This window comes from Macaca mulatta, chromosome 2 (assembly GCF_049350105.2).
Source record: "Macaca mulatta isolate MMU2019108-1 chromosome 2, T2T-MMU8v2.0, whole genome shotgun sequence".
NCBI lineage: Eukaryota > Metazoa > Chordata > Mammalia > Primates > Cercopithecidae > Macaca > Macaca mulatta.
In genome coordinates this window covers 114,794,720-114,818,907 of record NC_133407.1, presented here as the reverse complement: position 1 = coordinate 114,818,907, position 24,188 = coordinate 114,794,720, and the positions used below count along the sequence as shown (strand labels likewise).

General features: G+C 45.1%; 1 protein-coding gene across 2 annotated transcripts in view; it reads right to left on the bottom strand.

Annotated features, from left to right (window-relative positions):
* The window catches only part of DOCK3 (dedicator of cytokinesis 3), a 698,449-nt gene that overhangs the window by 36,344 nt on the left and 637,917 nt on the right, over positions 1-24,188 (bottom strand). The window contains exons 33-40 of one of the 2 annotated variants that reach the window (XM_077992951.1): positions 22,906-22,991; positions 20,135-20,263; positions 19,909-20,004; positions 14,776-14,836; positions 14,166-14,259; positions 11,814-11,962; positions 4,277-4,363; positions 2,828-2,932 (exon numbers count right to left, since the gene is read on the bottom strand). In XM_077992951.1, the coding sequence (XP_077849077.1) occupies positions 2,828-2,932; positions 4,277-4,363; positions 11,814-11,962; positions 14,166-14,259; positions 14,776-14,836; positions 19,909-20,004; positions 20,135-20,263; positions 22,906-22,991 (807 nt within the window). The remainder of the gene's footprint in view (positions 1-2,827; positions 2,933-4,276; positions 4,364-11,813; positions 11,963-14,165; positions 14,260-14,775; positions 14,837-19,908; positions 20,005-20,134; positions 20,264-22,905; positions 22,992-24,188) is intronic. The other variant, XM_015130827.3, reaches the window with a different exon arrangement.

Sequence of the window (24,188 nt, the reverse complement as noted above, 5' to 3'; positions counted from 1 at the left end):
AGGAGGAACAGGCTGGCCTCTCCAGTGGAATAGACCAGTAGTCAAAGGACAGAGGCATTTCTACATCTTTGGCTTGATAAACAAAACTGACAAAGAAAGTACTTGTGAAGAACTGGCCTTTTCATATCATTCATATGTACAACCCTCAACAATGTCTGTTCATGGGTCAAATGATGAGAAATAAAAATTCCCTCAAGAAGGGAGGGTTGGATGTTTTCCTGACTCTTTGCAGATTAGTAAATAATCACATTTGTGAGGGGAAGCAGGCAGATGGTCCAGAGAAACCAAGCTGACAGAGCTAAAGTAATAGATGGCCTGTGCATTCAGGGATGGTAGGAGAGTAGCCTAGCCTTCTGGGGAAGGCCCAGCAGGAACAATGCACAGTGTTGACCTTGAGGCTGACTGTTGGTTTCATGTTCGCCTGGGCAAGAGCCCCAGCATTCCCACAAAGGACAGATCTGGCCGCCACTCCTTTGTACCTGGTTCTCACCATCTGCAAGGCAAAGAGCTACCTCCACTGGGACTTATTATGTTTGCCACAGATGAACTGAGCAGCTGAAATAAGGGAAGGTAGCATGTGGGTTGGCTGAGGAAATTTGTATGCATGAATTATACATGCATTATACCTCCCCTTGAGATTGCATCTTGTGTGGAGATGGGAATGTATTGATGGGTGATATTTCCTAACACCCCTTGTTATTCTTCCTCCATTACCAGGGTCTTTGAAACCACATTTGAACATTTGTACTGTTACTTGTGAGCATGGTTTGGATGGCTTAGATGCAGGTTTTATGCCAGGTCCTACCTGTCAGAAAGCTCCAAGCACCCTGAGACACTAATGTGCCCTGTGACATGCGCATGAAAGGATGGGAAACAGGTTGGACCATGATGGAGCATTCCTGCTTGGCAGAATAGAAACAGGGGACACCAGGGCCTGATTCTGTAATATCCAAAATAATGATGTTTTACAGTGAAATCTCAATTTTGATGTACAAATTGTGGATCTACACAAGAAGAAGAAAATGACAAGAAAGCATAATTTGCAAAGATAAAATGAGAAAAAGGCAAGTTACAAGACCAGAATCATTAGTTTGTCAAAGGACTTTCTGGAAACACTTTTGGTTTCTAATTCTTGTACAGCTGCTTCTACTTCTTTTGCTGACCTCCACCACTTCCATTGTTCTTATATGATCTATGTTGATGGGGCTAGTAAATATGCCACTTCTGAAATGCCTGGGCTGGATGGTCACTAGAGATGAAGGAAGCCTAGTCCTCTTAAGAAAGTCTCTCTTCTCATTTCCGGCCAGGTGCGGTGGCTCACACTTATAATCCCAGCACTTTGGGAGGCCGAGGCAGGCGGATCACTTGAGGTTGGGAGTTCAAGACCAGCCTGACCAACATGGAGAAACCCCGTCTCTATTAAAATACAAAATTAGCTGGGCGTGGTGGTGCATGCCTGTAATCCCTGCTACTTGGGAAGGCTGAAGCAGGAGAATCGCTTGAACCTGGGAGGCGGAGGTTGTGGTGAGCTGAGATCGTGCCATTGTACTCCAACCCGGGCAACAAGAGCGAAACTCTGTCTCAAAAAAAAAAAAAAAAAAAAAAAAAAAAGAAATTCTCTCTACTCATTCCCATTCTGCTACTAGAAACACACTCCTGTGGAACAGTTACAGCCTTCCCGGGGATCACAACTAGGTAAATTAGGCAGTGAGCTTGCTGTTCCTGTCATATTACCAGTGCCCACACAGATCATTTTTCCTTCTAGCCTAGAATGACTACTGCCTAAGAAAAGTGCAAGTTGACCTGCCTTACTTCTGCAATGTGGTTAGCCTGGACTCTGCCGCTAGCAGACTAGCTTTTTTTAAGGAGCTATTAAGCCCGGTTGACCTTTGATGTGATAACAAGTTTGTTATTGCTCATTGGCTAACCCAATTTCTCCAAGAATACAGGATCCCAAACATATCAAAGGGAATTTTCCCAGCTACTTTCTGAGACTTGTGGACAGTGAACTTTAAAGATATCGGAACTGGGGGTGATCAGAGATTAGGTCTCAACTGCTCCAGGGCCCACACATCAGGGCAGCTTCATTTAGATCATCTGAGAACACATCTCTATGGGACTCAGCCTGCAGTGTATGTTGACTGACTACTCCTGGAGCCTCTGAGTTGTGCTGAATAAATAAGAAAATCACAACTGGTGTCAGTAGATCTATACTCAGTCATCCTTTCCACTCTTTTTATATTCCGGTTCAACCTGCCAGGGAATGGTAGGGAGAAAAGGCTGTTGTCATCCTGGGTCAGAGAACTGGCTGCCTATAAGAGGCTTTCTACAGCCAAACACAGTGCTTGGCAGCTCCCTCAGGATCCCAGGAACCACATGCTGGCTACAGTGCAGCCAGGAGGAAAAACCATCATTTCAGATGACAAACTCTAAGAGGTCAGTCTACTGTTAAGGTCAGGGCTTTATTGGCGCCCTGTATGGCTGAGAAGACTCACAATGGAGGTTCCAGGCACTGGAGGCAGAAGTTGGAAGGTACCTATGGGACATACTTAGACCCTGGTCACTTCCTGAAGAAACTCCATTGATTTGGTAAGAAAGCCACCCTCACACATTCCTGGTAGCTACAGAACAACAGAGTAGACTAAAACAGAGTCTGAAGTTGGCAGCCAGTCCAGTCAAATAAAACCAAATGCCTGTTGTTAACTGGTCTATCCTCTGTAAAAAAGTATTCAGCAGAAAAGGCAAAAAGGGGAAGACAAGAATACAGGTTTTAAGTGAATTATGTGTATAATTATATAAGTTCTTGTGACCATCTGAATGGACTCACCCGAAGAAAGAAAGGAAACTTCCTGCCATAGAAGCCGACCCGAAAGAACTCAGGCTCCAGGCGTTGCTGCTCCATAATGTTGTCATAGTAGCTGGCCTCCATTTTCTGTGAATGAGAAAGGTCTTCGGGTTGGCTTGACTGCTGTTGGTATCCAAAGCAAGTTCTCCTAGGCCCAACTGGACACTGTCTTCCAGAAAGGGATCATGGCAACTCAATCTAGATAAGAAGTAAGTGAGCCTCTAGACATGACCAGCCTCTCTCTGGGGAGTTGCATTATGGAAGAGAAGGCCCTCCATCACCACTGTCTGATGGTGGGATGGGGACAGGCCTGCCCACTGCAGCCCTGTGTAGCTGCTGTGAATGTCCTTCCTAGGGAGTGGACTCAGCCCTATAGATTCCTGTACTTGGGAGGCACACTTTTAACATGGACTTTTTCTGCCCAGGGATTTCTGGTTTTGACCAATACTCACTATACCAGTTGACCCCTGACTAGGTTGCTTGTAGCTGGCTATCAGCAATTCTCACCACCATTTTCTATCAGTCCAACTCTTGTTCATCTATTATCTGACTAAAGATGCTAACAACTGTAGTGATGAAGGCTCAGATGCTAACAGCACTGGTACTCATTCCAAGTTAAGATATTTTAAATTTGAAAAGCTAACTAATATCCATGATGTCTAGCATTCCAAGGTCTGTAACTTTTTTAGTTGTGGCTGACCTGGCTTCACACTCACACAAAACTCACTGAAACTTCGATTGGGAAGATAGCTCTAATGCATTAAATCAAGCCAGCCTGCCAGAACGGGTTAAGAAGCCACTGCTAGAGGAACATGCCCAAACACCAATCTGGATCAGAGAACAGGAGAGTTAGCCACAAGGATGAGGGTGCAGAAAGGGTGAGTTGAGACTGCTAGCCTCTTTTTCGCTGATGAAATCAGTAGCCATTATGATTGAGAACCCAGCACCAGCAACCAGAAAAAATTTGGTGCAGACCTTCAAAGCCCATCGGGCATTTAATTTAATTTTTTAATATTCTGCATCAAAGAAGGCAGCAAGTACAACATGTTTAAAATTGACCATAAGCAAAGTGGGGAAAGCTCTTATAAAGATTTTGGATGAAGCATCCATAAACAAAACCATTCCAGGAAAAGCTTCTCTGTGAAGCTGAGCTGCCACCTCCTTCTCTTTCTTGAAACCACCATCCTATCCTGCCTATGCTACTTCTCCCTTCTCTGAGCACCATGGCTCTTGGGGTCCAGATCATACAATTATTTTTCAGGTGTTCTTTTTGGTTTCCTAGTCAGACTGCAAGTGTCCTGAGGGCAGGAGTCTTGGCTTTTGTTTCTCTTGTATTGTCCACAGCACTAAACCAAGGGCTAGCCCATAGAGAATGCTCATTTAGAAACTGATGCCAGTCAGGGCTGGGGTGGGGGGAGGGGCACAGCTCACCCGAATCCAGCTGAGGCTCTGGTAATCATAGAGGCTCTCGTACTGACACGCCAGCTCCCTGCACAGTGGGATCCCAAACTCCCAGCTCTGTGTCAGAAATAGAAACAGGGCTTCAGCATCTCATCCTCAGAATGGCCGAAGCCCACATTAAATACATCAGAAGACACACAAAAGGTCTCCCGCCAGCTCCAACTTGTGTCACAAAGAACATATGCCTCAAAACCAATTTGGGGGTCATGAACAGCCGTGTGGCTTTCTAGCTCAAGCATAGCTTTTAGGTCTCTGCTCAAATGTCTCCACCTTCAAGAGGCCTTCCCTGACTACTTTGTCAAGAAGAGGCACTTCCTTGTCCATTTCTGTTCTGTTACTATGAAGTTATCTTAATTTTAAAAAATTATTTACTTTTTTGTTGTATTAGTCTCAATCAGATGATAAACACAAAGAGGGCAGGGACCCTGTTTGTTTTATTCTCAGAGACTAGAACAATGCCAGGGATGTATCAGGTACTCAGTAAAGATTTATTTGATAAGTTAATGAAACACTGATTTTTAGATTAAGATTGTTTAAGCTCCAAAACAAGTATGGAAATCAAGAAGAAAATGCCTACTCAAGGACTTGGCAGTAGGTCGGACAATTTCCTTTATGGAACTATTTGACCTTAAATTAGGCTTCAGATGATCCTTGCCTAGTTAGATTCCAGGCTTTCTGTGGTATGGCTCCTGTTATAGTAACATGCCCATGCAACAGCCTGAGGGAAGGCTGCAGTGGCCTTCATTAAGAGGTGATATTATCCATTTCCTCCTTTAAAAAATGTATACCTCTTTTGGAAGTCAAATTGTCCCTGTTTGCAGATGACATGATTGTATATTTAGAAAACCCCATTGTCTCAGTCCAAAATCTCCTTAAGCTGATAAGCAACTTCAGCAGTCTCAGGATACAAAATCAATGTGCAAAAATCACAAGCATTCTTATACACCAATAACAGACAAACAGCCAAATCATGAGTGAACTCTCATTCACAATTGTTTCAAAGAGAATAAAATACCCAGGAATCCAGCTTACAAGGGATGTGAAGGACCTCTTCAAGGAGAACTACAAATCACTGCTCAATGAAATAAAAGAGGACATAAACAAATGGAAGAACATTCCATGCTCATGGATAGGAAGAATCAATATCGTGAAAATGGCCATATTGCCCAAGGTAATTTATAGATTCAATGCCATCCCCATCAAGCTACCAATAACTTTCTTCACAGAATTGGAAAAAAACTGCTTTAAAGATCATATGTAACCAAAAAAGAGCCCACCTTGTCAAGAAAATCCTAAACAAAAGGAACAAAGCTGGAGGCATCACACTACCTGACTTCAAACTATACTACAAGGCTACAGTAACCAAAACAGCATGGTACTGTACCAAAACAGATATGGACCAATGGAACAGAACAGAGCCCTCAGAAATAATGCCACTCATCTACAACCATCTGATCTTTGACAAACCTGACAAAAACAAGAAATGGGGAAAGGATTTCCTATTTAATAAATGGTGCTGGGAAAACTGGCTAGCCATATGTGGAAAGCTGAAACGGGATCCCTTCCTTACACCTTATACAAAAATTAATTCAAGATGGATTAAAGACTTAAATGTTAGACCTAAAACCATAAAAACCCTAGAAGAAAACTTAGGCAGTACCACTCAGGACATAGGCATGGGCAAGGACTTCATGACTAGAACACCAAAAGCAATGGCAACAAAAACCAAAATTAACAAATAGGATCTAATTAACTAAAGAGCTTCTGCACAGCAAAAGAAACTATCATCAGAGTGAACAGGCAACCTACAGAATGGGAGAAAATTGTTACAATCTACCCATTTGACAAAGGGCTAGTATCCAGAATCTACAAAGAACTTAAACAAATTTATAAGAAAAAATCAAAGAACCCCATCAAAAAGTGGGCAAAGTATATGAACAGACACTTCTCAAAAGAAGACATTTATGCAGCCAACAGACATATGAAAAAATGCTCATCATCACTGGCCATCAGAGAAATGCAAATCAAAACCACAATGAGATACCATCTCACACCAGTTAGAATGGCGATCATTAAAAAGTCAGGACATAACAGGTGCTGGAGAGGATGTGGAGAAATAGGAACACTTTTATACTGTTGGTGGGACTGTAAACTAGTTCAACCATTGTGGAAGACAGTGTGGCAATTCCTCAGGGATCTAGAACTAGAAATACCATTTGACCCAGCCATCCCATTCCTGAGTATATACCCAAAGGATTATAAATCATGCTGCTACAGAGTAGAGACACATGCACACGTATGTTTATGGCGGCACTATTCACAATAGCAAAGACTTGGAATCAACCCAAATGTCCATCAATGATAGACTGGATTAAGAAAATGTGGCACATATACACCATGGAATACTATGCAGCCATAAAAAGGATGAGTTCATGTCCTTTGTAGGGACATGAAGCTGGAAACCATCATTCTGAGCAAACTATCACAAGGACAGAAAACCAAACACCGCATGTTCTCACTCATAGGTGGGAATTGAACAATGAGAACACTTGGACACACGGTGGTGAACATCACGCACTGGGGCCTGTTGTGGGGTGGGGGGAGGGGGGAGGGATAGCATTAGGAGAAATACCTCATGTAAATGATGAGTTAATGGGTGCAGCACACCAACATGGCACATGTATACATATGTAACACACCTGCACGTTGTGCACATGTACCCTAGAACTTAAAAGTGTAATAATAATAATAATAATAATAATAATAATAATAAATATATATATACCTCTTTTGGTTAGATTGAGGGTCATTAGTTTACTTGATATTTTACCCAGACTCCTCAACTTCTCAATACTAATAAAAATTTTTTATTATAGGAAATTGAAGCATATAGAAAAATAGAGAGACTAGAAGAATAAACCCCTATCCATCATCCAGCTTCAACAATGACCAACTCACAGCCAATCTTGTATTATTCATACCCCATTCACTTATTCCTTCCCATAGCATTTGAAGCAAATCTCAGATATAATTTCACCAGTAAATATTTCAGCATAAATCATTAAACATAAGGACTATATTTGTAAGAATACTCTTTGAAATAGCATCAGGGAGAAGGAAAACATTGTTTCATTTGCAATTGTGTTTCTCAAAAGAATATATTTTTCTATCCTTCAAAGAAATTAACACCACATGGATTGAAACTGCAGGACCGATTAAAAAGATTAAAACAAACCAAAGAGGTGTTTGTTGTTGCTGTTGTTGTGTGCGGTTTTTTTTTTTTTTTTTTTTTTTAGAAACAAGGTCTTGCTCTGTCACCCAGCCTAGAATGCACTGGCATGCAACCTTTAATGCTTGGGCTCAAGAGATTCTCTTGCCTCAACCTCCTGAGTAGCTAGGACTACAGGTGGGGCTAGGTGTGTGCCACCATGCCTGGCTAGTTTTTAAAATATTTTATAGAGATGGGGTCTCGCTATGTTACCTTGGCTGGTCTCAAACTTGTAGTCTCAAGCCATCCTACCACCTTGGCCTCTCAAAGTGTTGACATTACAGGCATGAGCTACCATGCCCAGCCAAACGGAATTTTAAATAGACCCTGACTCCTTGCTTTAATATAATGCCTGTGCCTCAGTGAGCTAGAAAGCCTCTTGTACCCCCATTATCACAGCTTTCAAGAGGGCGTATATCAGTCCTCTGCAAGTGCTCCTTGGGCAGGTTTCAGCAATGGACCCAGAACAGGGTCTATCTGGCTGGCAGCTTCATGGGGGCTAGCTAAGTTTATAGCTGAGTTGTGTAGAGACTTCTGGCCAGCCTTTCAAGAGCCACTCCGTGGGAGACTGCTCATTTAGATGACAATGGCTATATGTGGGGCTAAAGATGCCCTGTCTGCTAACAGTAGCTTCCAATAAAAACAGGTCTTCTCCTCCACTGGGATCAATGCTCATCTATCTTGCTGGCATCTCTGCCCTAGCTTGTAACCCTGATGCTCCAAGGCATCCCTCCCCACCATAATTATCTTTAGAATGAACCAGGACCAAGAATTTTAAGACACCCTGCAAACCTTGAGGGGTATGCTGGAACACTGGTGGGCTTGGGGGCTTTGAGAGCTGCCTCTGCACAGAGTTAGTAAATATACTACAGGTGCAATGCATTCCCATCCACATCTTTCGCCTTGGTTTCCCTCCTTCAGGCAGGAGGCAAAGCTGACTCTAAAACTCCCTACCAGTGTCTAAAATCCAGTCACCTCTACCAGCTCCTGCAGATTTGTGCTTTTGTTTTGTTTTGTTTTGAGACAGAGTCTTGCTCTGTCACTCAGGCTGGAGTGCAGTGGTGCAATCTCAGCTCACTGCAACCTCCACCTTCCATGTTTAAGTGATTCTCGTGACTCAGCCACTCGAATAGCTGGGACTACAGGCGTGCGCCACCACACCCGGCTAATTTTTGTATTTGTAGTAGAGACAAGCTTTTACCATGTTGGCCAGGCTGGTCTTGAACTCCTGACCTCAAGTGATTCGCCCACCTTGGCCTCCCAAAGTGTTGGGATTACAATTGTGAGCCACCTTGCCTGGCCTAATATGTGCTTTTATATATCCTTGTTGCTCCCTTGCAGGGACAGCACAAAAAGTTGTACTGACTTAGGGCTCATTCTAATCAAATGGCAAAGGAAGGGAAAAGCATGGGCCACCAGTCTGTTTGCACATTACATATTAGAAGTAACAGTCATTCCTTCAAAAGAGTGTGGACCATGGTAAACCCTCAAGCAGGAGAGCTCAAGCCCACTCCCACAGAAGTGGTTGGTGTAGCCCTGATGCTCTGCTAGCCTCTGTCTAGCTTCTCCTCCTGCCTGCTTCCTCCACCTAGAGATAAGGACCAGTTCTGACCTTCACATCACCCCTTTCTTCTCTCAACTCTCACCCTGCCACATCCTGTCTCTTTGGAGTTTCCTTCTCTCCTTGTCTGGCCTGGGAAAGCTGACTCTCTGTGGACCAGAGCCCAGTCCAACTTGTAGCAGGTTTATAAGTCAACTACCTCACTACAGGACAGAATGGCCCAGAACTAGACTATGGCCATGTTATTAGCCACGGCTAATCCTCTTGGGTACCCAGGACATAAACATGGGACCAAGGGAGATTGTGTTGTCTAAGGCAGACACCAGAGAGCATGTGCCAGCTTTGAGGGGTGTACTGGAACAATGGTGGGTCTGGGGGCTTTAAGAGCTGCCTCTGCATAGAGGTAGCGAATGTACTACAGGTGCAATGCATCCCCATCTACATCTTTCCCCTTGGTTTCCCTCCTTCAGGCAGAAAGCAAAGCTACTCTAAAATGTCTTACCAGTCTCTGAAATCCAGTCACTTCTCTTCTACTACTCTTTGTCCTCGTTCATTCTAAAGATAACTGGAGTAGAGGCCTTGGAGCGAGTGCCTTGGAGCAGCAGGGTTACAAACTAGGGAAGAGATGCCAGCAAGACAGATGAGCCTTGATCCCAGTGGAGGACATTTGTTTCACTGGAAGCTACTGTCAGCAGGCAGGGCATCTTTAGCCCTACATGGGGCCATCATCACCTAAATGAGCAGTCCCTATGGGGCAGGTCTTGGGGGTAATGTGTGGAAGAAAAGCCAGGAGGGGCTTGCCTTGTGAGGCAGGGTGTGCTGGCAGTGTTGAGAGGTAGAAACTCACTACCTGTTCCTCCTTTCTTTCTTTGCCCTTCTCTTGTTGCCAAGGTGGCTTTTCTCTTGGTGCCAAGCATCCCTGCCATAAGAACATCTTTTTCCCATAGCATCTACGTTTTGCTTTTCTAGAACCATGGTTTTCTTCTTGAAAACCATGAATATTTTCAAGAAGAACTGGTTAATCTCACCTGATGGTTTCATCAGGAGCTGAGGCACAGGAACAGACAAGGTAGGCCTCCTGTGTGAGCCTAAGACAGTGGGCCTGATGACTGCTCCTTTGATGATAAACTCATGAGAGGGCTCACTGAGTGGTCTCTACTCAGCATAGACTCTGCTCCTCCAGCAATTCAGGGCAAAGGCAGGATTGCAGAAGTGAGGAGATTCCTGAGAAGGTGGCCTATGGAGTCTCCTAGTCCTTCTCTCCTTCTTGTCCATCTATAGTACTCAGGCACACTTTGTGTTTTACTCCCTAGTCCATGTTAAAGTTTAATCCTGCTTTTCTATGCATTACCATAATGTGGGATGAAGAGGGGACCATCAATGCTCATGCATCCCACAGGCAGACTCAGTCAGATTAGAATAACTCTCTACTCTGTACTTTGTGCCCATGGAAAGAAATGAGAATGAACGCACTAGAAGCACACATGCATGCTCACACCATGCTTATGTCATTCCCTGTGAGCTAGGAGGGCTTGCTGGGCATGTAGGTGAGGGGCAGCTCCAGGTTAGCCAGGAGCCAGAAAACCAGCCTAAAACTGCAAGTGAGGGGCTCTGTGTCAGGTCCTGGATCAGCAAGGACCAGAGGTTTTGGGTCAGCTTTGTGGATCAGTCGCACAGGCTGGCTGAGAGCTGAGCATGGGCATCCTTTCTGGGCTAGGTTACATAAGAGTTTCTGTGCTTTTGGAAAGGTTCCTGCTTACCAGTGCATTCTCTGCATGGGGAAATGTTTTCTGAGTGAATATTTTTGACAAACACAGAAGTCCCCCATGTTATGTAAAACTGAAGAATGTTTTCTGATTTATAGGCAAAAGCCATTAATGTTTACATCTTTCTTTTTGATGAAAAAACTCATCTCAAAAACCAATTTCTATTTGAGTCAGGGGCTCAGTTACTACAGTTCCCTGAATGACCCTATTTCAGCTTGAAAACGTGCTCAAAGCTTAGTAATGAGAAAATGGCTTCAACAAGTTTTTCCAGCACATGGGCCACATTCAACAGTAGGTAGTCAGAGGGCCCCACATAGAGCTCTCCCAGAGATGGGAGCGGAATGGCTGGAGCCCCAAGGAAGCCTAAACCAGTGCTGACAATGCTGCCAATCCCATAGAAACTAGTTTGATGGAAAGTAACCCCGATACGAGAGGAGCCCTGGCTGTGCTGTAGGGAAGGGAAATCTAAGAAAAGAACACATACCAGTAAGAAGCAGTTTAGGTCTCCTTTGGCTGTGATTAAAATCCATTCATTTCTACCACTCATATTTTATATGGCAGCAGATTAGAAAGCCATATCAGTTCTTTAAGTAAATCCAATAAAAACAAACAGGGTTCCAGAAGCCCCTGCTGTAGAAGCATTCGTATTTATAGATAGGCAAAGCTGGTATGTGGGGTAGTCTCTAACACCTACAATCTGGATATGGCTTTCAAGTCACAGAATTAAGCTGTTGTCTTTTTCTCCCTCAGAGAAAATCATGTGGTCTCCATATCTCAGGCACATAGATAGGCACCCACCCACTCACCACCCCACACACCACCCCCTGTAGCTGCTGTTAACCCTATGGTGTCAAGATGCCATGCATCACAGCAGAAGCTGGAAGGCTAAAGGGCTTGCCTAATGACACGTACCTTGCCTTTGTTGAAGTAGTGAATGATCTTCCGGCACAGTCCCTCCTTCCGCTGCCACTCTGTCTGCGATGGGTAGTGGAGGAATTCCCGCAGTGGCCGGTCCTCCCACTGCAGCAGCTCACAGTAAAGGAGCAGGGTAAATGCGGCCTCTGTGGGGACAGACAGCACGGAGGTCCAGGGGCTTCCCTTGCTCAGGGGCCCAGGAGCAGCCTAGTGTCAGAGGACTATGCTGGGCAGAATGCCAGCGCAAGTCATGTGCAGCCCAGGTCAGGGACACTGGATACCAAAGACAGAACAGTGGGCCTGCTCAGCAAGCCAATAACCCTGGTCCATAGCATGAAGGAGCCAAATATCCTGGTAGACACCTTCCTTCCATGGCCTGGTCACCTGTTCCGGCCTCCAGATTAATAAAGAATGACTCAGCTACCCAAAAGTCTGTGTACAGGTGGCTTTGCTGTGGGAGACGTTGACACATCAGAGAGAGCTCTTGGGTTCCTTTCTGCTCAACTGACTACAGCTTCCTTTCCAACCTTCTCAGAACTGGCTCTTAGGGCTCCATTACCAAAGGAACCTAAATTGATACTAGACCCAGAGTGAAGGCCTGGCAACATCCTACTCTATGTGTGGAACAATTAGAGAGGGTTATGTAAAACAGCAGCAGTGAAATACCACGGCTCCCTACATTCCGAGGGATGAGTCACACTGAATCACAGCCATGGCTCAGGGGCCTCATTACACAGTTTTCTCTCTTCTGTTCCATTTGTTCATTTTTAGTGGGCATCTCCTACTGGCAAGTTAATTAGTTCTAGCTTCTGTGCTTCTGCCTGGTTTTCAAGGTTCTACTCAAATCTACTCTCCATGACTATGAAGAATCTCATTTCTAACCATTTATTGACCCACTTCCAGCTTTAGCTAGGCCCACTTGCCTGTGTCCACTCTTTAGGCTCCTCCTCATCCTTGCCTCTTTGCCTGTGCCCTTGCCACTGGAACTTCCTGCCAAGGAATGTACACGCCTCCTCATGGGATCAGGAAGCCTTTTTTCTCTAGCAACAAGCCTTGTGGAACTCACGGCCTCCCTCTGGAGCTTAGGAAATCATGGAACGTCTTTTTCTTCCTTGCCTATATTATTTTCAGATGTCATTCCCTGAGCCATCAGAGACAAGGCTTAGCACTCTTTCTCTGTTAAAGTCCCTGACCCAGCCTCCCAGTCATGGCCCAGTTCCCCAGAAGTTTAGCAAATGCTTCTGCTGATACACAACATTTATTAAAGTCTTTCTCTTCACTGCCCTCTCAGAGGGTTGCTGGATCATGGGTGCAAGTGGATGCAGAGAATGGTAGACTCAGCCCAGTCATTTTATTAGTCAGCTGAATTTAAGATTCAAAGCCCAGTCATTTTAGATTTAATTATTGCCAAGCTGTGCTATCAGATAATATATCATCTATGCCAAACACTCTCTAACAGCTAGAGATAAAGAAGGAGGATTCTCTGTTTCTACAAATCTATCTAATTGCAATAGTGTTTGCAGAGAAGGATAGCTTAAATTTCCTGGTCTATCACACAAATTCAAGTCCTATCACCTAAGAGCTAAGACATAATGGCTGGTCACCACAGTGGAGAAAATAGTTCTTTGGGGGGAACGATGGCATGTCAATCAGACAGGACACACACACATGCGCACAACCCCCTGATTCAGCGTGGTTCTCAGTAAACAGTTGTGACAGCCACTCTGAAATGCTTTAAAATTTGTTCTAGTTAGAAAAGGCCTTGATGTTGGATTATATTGTAGATACAATGACAGGCCCTGTCTGGCCTGTCAAGAAGTCAGATGAACACTCTTCATACTCTGCACTGGGAGCGCAATGTGAGCCTGCTATGCAGTTGCAGGGTCTGAAGAACCTAGCCTGCAAGGAAGGTCTGCTAGTGAGTTCTGGAAGTTCCAGGGTTAGGGGGATATTCCTTTGTTATAACCTTAGCTCCAGCTTTGAAAGTCCTAAAAAAGGCTCTCTGTTCATAAGGAGTGACAGTTAGCTCAGGATGCTCTGAACCTGGTGCACCAGAATTTGGAGGTCACCGTTGAGACTTCAGAGGGGTGGACAGGAGGGAAGGAGAGTGAAACAGCCTCAAGTAGTGGAGGACATGGCACAAAGGCACAAGTGGAAGTTCTGCCTGCTTTCTCTCTACCATGTGCCACAAAGGAGTTGAGGGAAATGAGTGAGGTGAGGGGATAGCACAAGCCCCAACATTCTGCTGAGATCTGGCAGGCACCACCCTGAAGCCTTTCTCTGCCTATTGTACAAATCCCTTCAGTTTGTCCTCATGGTCAGGCATGGCTCTCTCTTTTCCCCACTTACCTGTGTAGTTTTCGGCCTGCAAGTGCATGTCACAAAGCTTATGGATGTAGCGGATATACATTTCTTCCTTGTTAATCTCAGATTTGTAAAAATTCTATAATAAAGAGAAGGAAACACCTGTTAACTACCTGTGGAGGCCATAGCCAAGCTCTGGGCAGCTGGCCAAAGCCGTGGGTGTGCTGGGCAGGAGAGGGAGGGCAGGCTCCTGGAGGCAGACAGCACCAGAAGGAGAAAGCACCAGCCAGAAGGAACACCTGCTGTGGGTGGAACCACTGGCAGGTCTATGGGAGCCCTGGGTAGTGTGAAAGAGGAAAAGCATCAGGGCAGATCAGGAGTCAGGGTTGACTGTGAATTGGGGCATGTCAGAGTTAGTGGGTCCCTGCCAAGAGGCCAGGCTAGAGTTCGGTACAAAGAGAAGCTCGTTTCATTCCTTCCCCAAGTAGGAATGTGTCTGGGGAAGTGCAGGCCTCTAAGATACCAGTAACTGGGCTGATGTCCTGATTAAAACCCTCAGGCCTATAGCCATGTATTGTAGAAGGGCCAAGCCAATCACAGCGCAGGACAGAAACCATTTCAGTAGGCAGAGAGGTCAGGGCCCATGTCCTCTCACCATCAGGTTAACAGTACAGCCAATCTTCTTATTCTCTGTTTCCTCTCCTTTCATGCAGTCCCTGGAAGAGACAGCACAGATGAGCACCAGATATGAAGTGGGGCCTTGAGACAACACATAGAACTGTACTATTACTGGGGCATTAGTATGACCAAATCCCAGATTGAGATGGCCTCCAACAGGAACTGTTTCCATAGATGAGGAGTCTACTGTGAGCTCCTTCAGCTTTGGACCCACTCTCGGGGCTCAAATATCTCTTCAACTGAGCCCCTTATTCTGGTGGCAGAGCACAGACAGAGCCCAGAGCTACATCAGGGTATTAAGTGGCACCTACAAAGGTCCTTGGCACAAAAGGGCATATTAATTAGGTGAAAAGCCAAATCCTCAACTTCCCATAAAGGGAGGCACAGAATTCTCCTTAAAGGACAGGTTTCATTTTGTAGGAGTGCTGAATAGAAGCCAAGATCCTCCACTTCATGGCCCTAGCTTCAGGGCTCTGTACATGTTCACCACATAGTTGACATTTCTCCCTACGGTTTCCTTCCTGTGTACTAGTCTTTGGAGCCATCTATCACCAGAAGCAGCAGGTCTCGTGCTTAAGGCATCAGCCAGGACTGAGCTGCATTCATACCTAGCAGGGTCTGGGTATAGGAGGTATCAGGGATGGCCTGTGAGAGACAGGAAAATAGGAACACTGAGAATGGATCCTTTCCAAGATAGGGAGAGGGTTGGTCAAAGCCAAGCTCCTCTGGAAAGGAGCAGAAGCCTGGCATAAGGAGATGAAGGAGAATGAGAACCAGACTGGTGAATCCAGCAAGAAGTCTCCTATGCACACAGCCAGCCAGAGAGCCATCTGCCTGATGTGTCTCCTTCCAGAGCAGCCCACACTGCTCTAGAGAAGATCTAGTTTCTTGTGCAGCTGTATATTAGCAGCTCTGGGGAAAAGCTGCAGAAAGGGGTTTATACAGATTTCTAGGGTCAGGTTGGAGAGTGTCTTTGGCTTTGCTCCACTGACAGGCACAGGGCCCAGTGAAGAGCAGTACAGCTGGGAATCAGGGGCCCTAGGCCAAGTCACTGAGCCTCTGGATGGCCATTTGACAAACCCAGTTCTCCCCACCTTCCCATCATGCAGAGGAAGAACCCCGGGATGACTCCTCTGAAAGAAAAAGATGTTGAAAATCCATACTCCTCTCATGATATTTTGCAAAGCCAAATGTCCTTCCTGTGGAAGTCTCCGGTCAGAGTTGACAGGTTTGTGATGTTTGGAACCAAGGCCCTCCTTTCTTGAGCGGGGGGTTGACCTATCACCACATAAGACATTTGGTTCCTATGTAGCCAGACATGAGGGTCCTGAACATCCTTCTGCAGAACCTGTCCCTTTAGTGCTAGCAGGGCCAGGAAACTGCTTGACTTTTCAAGAGAAGTGAGCCTGAGGTCAGATGGCCAAGTTGTTCCAAGCAACCCACACAATGGTAGAAGGCATCTGTCTCCCGAGTAAGTTGGCCCCATGAAGGGCACTTCAGCATTTAGTGTAGCTATAGGCAGGCATGTAGCTGTGCTACAGAATGGGGGGATGCTTAAGACAGGAGCACATTTCCCAGGAATTCCATTTCCATTTAGTGATTTGTATTTTCTATAAAGCATCTGAAACACTTACCAAGCATTAACTTCTGTTTGGCCATAACTAGAACTTCATAGCTAAGTCCCTTAAACAGAAAGGAACTGGCCTCAACACTGTGATACCAGGGGCATCCTATACACTTCTGTGCTCTATGACTGCTTCTCCTCTGCACTGCTGACAGCAGACTCTTTTTTGTGTAGCTTTGCATCACTTCTGTGTGGCTACTTCATGGTGGATGCCTTTTAAAGTCTGACTTAGGTGCAGCTGTTGCTTTCCCTCTTGCTCTTTCTCTGAAGGGTGAGCAGGGAAGACTCCTGAAAGAGGCTTCTGAAGCATCTGGCTCACCTGGGTAGTGGGCTGGCTGGGGACTACATCAGTGACCAGGCAGCCCTCATTGCAACCCGAGGGGCCTGGGAAAGGCAGGCTTCATAACCTTCAGTTGCCCGTTCCAGGTACAGGTTCCACTTTGAGCCACAAGGGCTTGGCAACTCTAGCTCTGTCCCTGTCTGTTCCAGGCACAAAGAAAACCCTTCTAGGGCCCTGCTTCCTATCCTGGGAAATATAGTTACTACCAGTGAGAATCTTCATGCTTGACACAGAGTGTCTGAAATTCACACAAAAGTTAAAGACATTGATATAAAAGCTGACGAGGTACTCCTTTGAGTATCTAAAGTTTTGCTAGTCTAACATTGAATCTTACATAACAAGTTCAGGTAATTCTAGAGTACAATCTGTTGATTATGTTTAATCAATGTATATATTTTAAAACTCTGAACAATTATTTTTTCCCTTTTTGTTTGATGTCCTTTCCTTGAGTCATATCAACAACTATTTTCTTTTACTTTTTTTTTTTTTTGAGACAGGATCTCATTTTGTCACCCAGGCTGGAGTTCAGTGGCGCAATCTTGGCTCACTGCATCCTCGACCTCCCCAGATAAAGTGATTTGCCCACCTCAGTCTCCAAAATAGCTGGGACCACAGGTGCATGCCACCACACCTGGCTACTTTTCCAATTTTTCATAGAGATGGGGTTTCACCATATTGCCCAGGTTGGTCTCGAACTCCTGAGCTCAAGCAATTTGCCTGCCTTGGTCTCCCACAGTGTTGGGATTACAGGCATGTGCCATTGTGCCTGGCCAATAACTCTTTTCTTAGTAAGTTCTTGAACTAACTGCATTGAGGTAGAGGAAAAGAGTTGCTTGGTTTCTGCATGGTCTTTCCAACAAGTTTATCACTCATTATTTACTCTGTACCTGCCAGGAGCCAGCCCCCATACAGGGGAACAGGGAGATAAGGACAAGGTTCCTATCCTCAAGGAGCTGGTCCTCTTTTGTAAGGTAAGACAGAAAGATGATAAATGATCATAATTCAATGTGTGCACAGACAGGTAAGCTCCTGGCTTGGGAAAGCTTTCTTAATAGGGGTGAGTTGGAAGACCACTCTTGGGAGAGAACACAGCATATAGAGAAACCTGAAGGGAAAATACAAGTGGTTAAGTGGTGACAACATGGAGAAAGAGACAGGGCATGGTTCTTGAGTCAGCTAGATCTGGATTCAGATCCTAGCAGTGGTACCTCTTAGTTTCTCCTCATGGATAAAAAGAATGAGGATGCTTATAGGATTAGAGAAAATGTATGTAGAGCACTCAAGTGGTGGATTTTCAATAGACAGGGGCCATCATCAACATTATGCTGTTTCCTTTCACGTTAGCAAGGAGCAACACTGGGAGGCTGGGGTGTAGGGCATGAGTACTGGGGACTAGCAGAAGATTGGTCTGGAGAAGTGAGCAAAGGCCAGTGATGCCATATTAAGGATTTTGGACTTTTTGTAGATACCACCACCGAGACAAGAAATAGAGAATGAAGTTGGTTTTGGGCATGAGTTTGAGCAGCTTGTAGAAGGTAGCTAAAGAAATCAAACAGGCAGCTAGAACAAGGCCTTGAAGCCTAAGAAATTATTTTCTGCTCCTTCGTTAGGACACGGTGAATAAAACCAAACTTTAGAAAATGTTTTGGTAAGGGGGAGGTGCAGCGCTTTGTTCACCTCTCTTCCCTTTCTAATTGTAGCTGCAGGAGAAGCTACGGACCTGGTGTGAACAAAGAAGTCTCTTGCTGTAAAAGGGGCCCCAAGGCCAGCTTTGAACTTGAAAGGCCCAGGAAAAACGGCCTGAAGTTCACACAAGCATAGCTGTGCTACAGAACGGGGGGATGCTTAAGACGAGAGCATATTTCTCAGGAATTCCATTTCCATATCCAGGCCAGTGCATTGGACACCTGAGTCTTTTGCACAGCAGCACCTTCTACTTCAGCAGCAACTGGAGCCAGGCTTAACTCTCCTATTTCCTGATCCATGAGCTCAAAATGCTCTCCTCATTTGGCATTTGCACAGCTTATAGCACAGAGAAGGCAACTATTGCTTGGAGCTGGGTTTCATTTATCATTTCTCCTCACCTTCCTCCAGGCTCCCAAAAGGTACCTTTAGCCATCACCTGAACCCTGCTGAGAGAATGATTAAGGCTGCAGTTGTGGTTTCATTGTCATGTTTGGACTAATTCAAAAGCCATGATACAACTGAGAAGGCAGACTTCCATTAAGAAATTCTAATTCTGGCTGGGCGCAGCAGCTCAGGCCTGTAATCTCAGCACTTTGGGAGGTCGAGGTGGGAGGATCACTTGAGCCCAGGAATTTGAGACCAGCCTGGGCAACACAGTGGGACCTTGTCGCTACAAAAACAAAAAAAACCAAAAAACAAAAAATTAGCCGGGCATGGTGGCATGGGCTTGTAGCCTCAGCTACTCCGGAGACTGAGGTGGGAGGACAGCTTGAGCCTAGGACTTCGAGGCTGCAGTGAGCCATGATTGCCCTCCAGTCCGGGTGACAAAGCAAGACTGTCTTCAAAAAAAAAAAATTCTTATTTCACATGAACTCCCAGACTGAACATAATATGAAGATCTCTGAGCTCACAGGCTGTTTCCTCTAATCTATTCTGGCCATGACCAGGGGACAGAAATAAATAGACTTTAGACAAAGAATATAGGCATTGAAAAGTGGGGTCCCTAGTCCCTGGAAAAGCCAACTTCATGTCCTCTAGGTGATACTTCTCTGCTCATCTGCCATATGGTTCGGAGGAAAGTCTGCACTAAGGACCTATAGCTGTTCCCTGCCCTGCTCTGGAGATAGCTTTACTCTTCTCTCTTGCTGTGCCCATTCCTCTGAGCCTTAACCCTTCTGGATGGAAGGCCAGATGACTACATATCCCCAAGATCCCTCCTGGGTACATGTGCCCACATTTTAGCGGGGAATCCCAGGAGGCCCTAGCCTACCCCTGGGAAAAGTCTCTGTCTCTGTCTCTTCTTGGTCATCAGCAGATTCCTACTGACTGGTGATGGCACCCAATATCACAACAGTGCTCCCCATGAAGGGCACATGGTCTCAGTTTTCAGGTCGGGGGATTCCCTTGCTAGAGAGAGTATCCTGACAAAAGAAGAGGTGAGCGGGTGGCTGAGAAGATACCTGTAGTCAAGAAGACGTTCCATGAGGCGGGTGACTGAGGTCACAAAGGAAATGCCGGTCTCACGCCATGTTTCTTGTTCAACCTTCTCCAACAGGCTATTGGTGGAGGGGTGGAGAAAGCAAACACAATTCATGAGCCTTCCCCTGGGCACAAGAGTGAAGTCCAAGAGCCCATGGAGGCTGTGATGGATCTGGAGACAGCAGACTTACCACACTGCAGTCTTACCTGGGGTAGGGCCCAAACAGCTGGGTTCTACTCCATGCAGCAGAAAGCAAAGACAAGGAGGTTACTGAACTGGCAGCAACAAATGAAAACACGTCTTCTATTTCCATGTACAAGTTCCTAAGGATGCCACTGAGGAGGAGGGGAGGGAGGGGCTCGGCTCCAGCCACCTTAGGCATACACTGTAACTACCTTCTGTTCTGAAGGAGTAGTTGAACAAGAGCCCACTGAGGGATAAGCCTGGCTTTGCCAATGGCTGACTGTCTTTATCACTGCCCAGAGTCATCCTCAGCAAACATACAAACCAAGCTCTGTTTTTCAAAATTTTAATTTTTCTTTTTTAAGATGGGGTCTTGCTATATTGCCCAGTCTGGTCTTGAACTCCTAGCCTCAAGTGATTCTCCTGCCTCAGCCTCCCAAAGTGTTTGGATTATGGGCATGAGCCACCGTACCCAGCCTAAACCCATCATCTTCATGGAAACTAAGGGAAAGATTCTCATTAGTCTTGGGGCCCCAAAATAAGGGAAAGTGAGCAAGTCCAGGAGCTATACTTGGCCATCCTACTGTTGCAGGGAATGCTCCCAAGCAAAATGTGCCAGAGCCAGGAGCTAAATGCCCAGGTTCTTTTCTTACTTGACAACCTCATGCTCCTGGTACCTCAGGGCAGCCCCTGGCTTCTCCAAAAGCCTGGCTTCTGAGATCCTCTGCCATCCCACAGGTCTTTCCTAAGGGACAATGACTTGAACTCTTTCGGCTCGCTCCAGTGATGAGCCATCCTTCACTCCATACAATTTTATTCCTGATTCCTTTCCACACTATTCCTTGCTCTCTAAGGTCATGAGAGTCACCTGGGGTGGCACACCCAGCTAGGGGTCTAGCACTGGGTACTCAAACCCACACCCTGACTGCTGTTAATGCTGCTGCTACAATGATGACTGTCTCCTTGCACAGAGCATACTGCCTAGGCCAGGCTTCTGGGAAAGTGAGGGTTCTCCAGGTAACTCCTGTTGTTAGAGAAGGTTAAGAACACTGAATCTGACTTCTGCGGCTTTATCCATTGAGAAATGTACCAGCATTTTTCAACTGTGTTCTGCAGAGGTCTCTGTCCTAGAGGACAGGTGGAAATGTTCTGTGAGCACACAAGCATGGGAAATTGGGAAATGCTGATCGCTATACCCTCCTGTTGGAGATTTTTCATATCCTTTTTTTTTTTTTTTTTTTTTTGAGATGGGGTCTTGCTGTGTTGCTCAGGATAATCTCGAACTCCCGGGCTCAAGAAATCCTGCCACCTTAGCCTCCCAAGTAGCTGGGATTACAGGTAAGTACCACTGCACCCAGCTCATATCCTTTTGCACAACAAAGTCTTTGAGAAGTCCTAATAAAGAGGCTTGTTCAATTTTGCTTAGTTGAATCTTTTCTAAACTAATTCACCCATGATTTACATTTTTTTTTTAGCTTCTAAAAACACAAATTTGAAAATGCTGCTCCATGTTATGAGTGGTTCTCAGTTCTTAGACTGTTTTAAAAGAGCTTATAAACATGATTTGGTCAGGTAACTAGTAATTGCAGATTATTTTTGTACTTTTTCCTTTGTAGCAGTCATTTGTTAGCGGCCAAGGAACACTGCCTTGTTTCCACAATTAGACAAATCTTCGGCTAAAAAAGAAATACTAAAGGATGGATTCATTTTCACAAATTATAATTATTTAAATTTAAAATAAATTTACATTTTACCTCATGACTCCTCAAGAAACAAAGTGGGCATGGTATAGCGGAAAGACTCCCCCATCTGGAAATTAGAAGATCTGGGCCCTCCTTCCAGAGCTGTCTGTTACTGATGACACAACTGAGGGCATGCTGGCACTTCCCTGAGCCCAGTTCTTTATTTCTCAAGTGGGAGGGAAGATAATTTCTACTCTGCACACCTTGCAGGTATGTTGTGAGGATCAAATAAGGTAAGAAATGCCAACACATTTTGCACACTGGAAAGTTCTAAGCAAATGGATAGTATTCCTGAAAAAATACGCTAGAGGTTTGTTTTCAAAATGGAACTAAAACAAAGAACATCTCAAAGTTGGACATAAGTACAACAGGGAGGGTATTCTAGAGCTGTAAATATCTTAAGATTTCATTTTTTAGGAAGATAAGATAGCAACATCACTATCTACTTGGGAGGGCCATAGTTCCCCTGGGTCTCTCTTCAGGTCTCTTTGCCTCCATCAACTTAAGCCAGAAACCATGGAATGGAGGACCCAGAAGAACCCTGATATCATTCAGTACAACCATCTCATTCCACAAACATGAAAACTGGCCTGGAAAGAGTGTTGCAGCTTGTTCAAGAGCTCACTGCAATGTTTTTCAAGCTGACTGTACTAACTTACCAAGCAGGGTAATCAGGAACCTGTCTCTCAAAGGAGGATTTATCCCCCACCTTGAAATGCCAGCATTGAGCCCAGAACTGAGTCTCCATGAACTGTCTGCCCCCCATCCAGATGCAGTGCATGTTATGAAGACAAACAATGATCCTTTTCCTTTCAGCAAATCTAGGAGCTCAGAGGTTACCTGTTTTCTATCTTTTCAGTCAACTATGGGAATCCCTGAAAGAGCTTGGTTTCTTGGTGACAGAAGTTGAGCATTGCTACCATCAGGAACAACCCAGGTCTCTCTTGATAACCAGACTCTAAAGCCTGCCAGTGCAGTTGCAAACTCTACTTTTCATTGGCCCACTTCATCCCATCCCCCATTGTGATGTGCCTGGGGCTGGAGCAGCTTACAGTAGGCTGAAGAGCTCCCTGTAGCTCTCGTCACCTTTCCCTTCTGATACCATGCTGTCCAGCTTGTCAATCAACTCGGCCTCCACCTAGAAGGAAGCAGAAACTTCATAAACCTGAGATGACCTCAGAAGAAGAATGGGAAATCCAGTTCCTGTGGTGGGTGAGGATGGCGGTAAACTACTTCCTGATTCTGTCCTTGTTCCAAAGAAATCCCAGGGAAGATAGTATCTTACCTATAGCACCAAGAAATCACTCTGCCTCCCCAAATCAAGAAGGCCTCCCACCCTAGTGGTCTGAAAAAGAGGTAGGACTTAAAAGTCTCAGGTACTCTTTCCCATCTAAGGGCAAAAGGCAAGGATTCCCTACCGAGAAAAGTATTTTGGATTCAAAAGAGGGCTTTTTCAGATTTTTCCCCCCTTTAAAAACATTAATTCAAAATAATTTGTAGGCATAAAATACATTTGGTTAGAACTTTACCCTCTAGTCAGCCAGTCAAAAAAGATGCTTTCTGGGGAGCTTGTCCTCACTCTAATGGCTGGCATTAAATGGAGCTGAATGAGATTTGAGTGTTTCCTCCTGAGATTTTCCTTCAGGATAACAGGCTCCACTGTTTGTACCCACAGAACCTAGAGCCCTTGAGGCTGCTGTTCCTATCACTGGACCATCACTGGGCCCCTGCATTTGTTATTGGATACCTAAATCATAAGAAGCAAGACTATATTTGTTCCTACCCTGTGGATTTGCAAGGGCATTCAGCAGTACTCACTTTTCTTTTTTTTAATTTAATTTAATTTTAAGTTCAGGGGATACCTGTGCTTGACTGTTTGATTGTTGATTGATACCTGTGCCAGGTTTGTTATGTGGGTAAACATGTGCCACAGTGGTTTGCTGCACCTATCAACCCATCACCTAGGTATTAAGCCTCAGATGCATTGGCTATTTATCCTAATCTCAGCCACTTTTCTAATAGGTCTCACTGGATTTACTCTGAGGTGAGAAACTGGTTGTAAGTGATATGATATAAAATTGTTTTAACCTTTTATTAACCTTTATTTATTTATTTTGAGATGGAGTCTCACTATGTCACCCAGGCTGGAGTGCACAGGTGTGATCTCAGCTCACTGCAACCTCCACCTCCCAGGTTCAAGCGATTCTCCTGCCTCAGCCTCCTGAGTAGCTGGAATTACAAGCATGCGTCACCATGCTGGCTAATTTTTGTATTTTTAGTAGAGATGGGGTTTCACCATGTTGCCCAGGCTGGTATTGAATTCCTGACCTCAGAT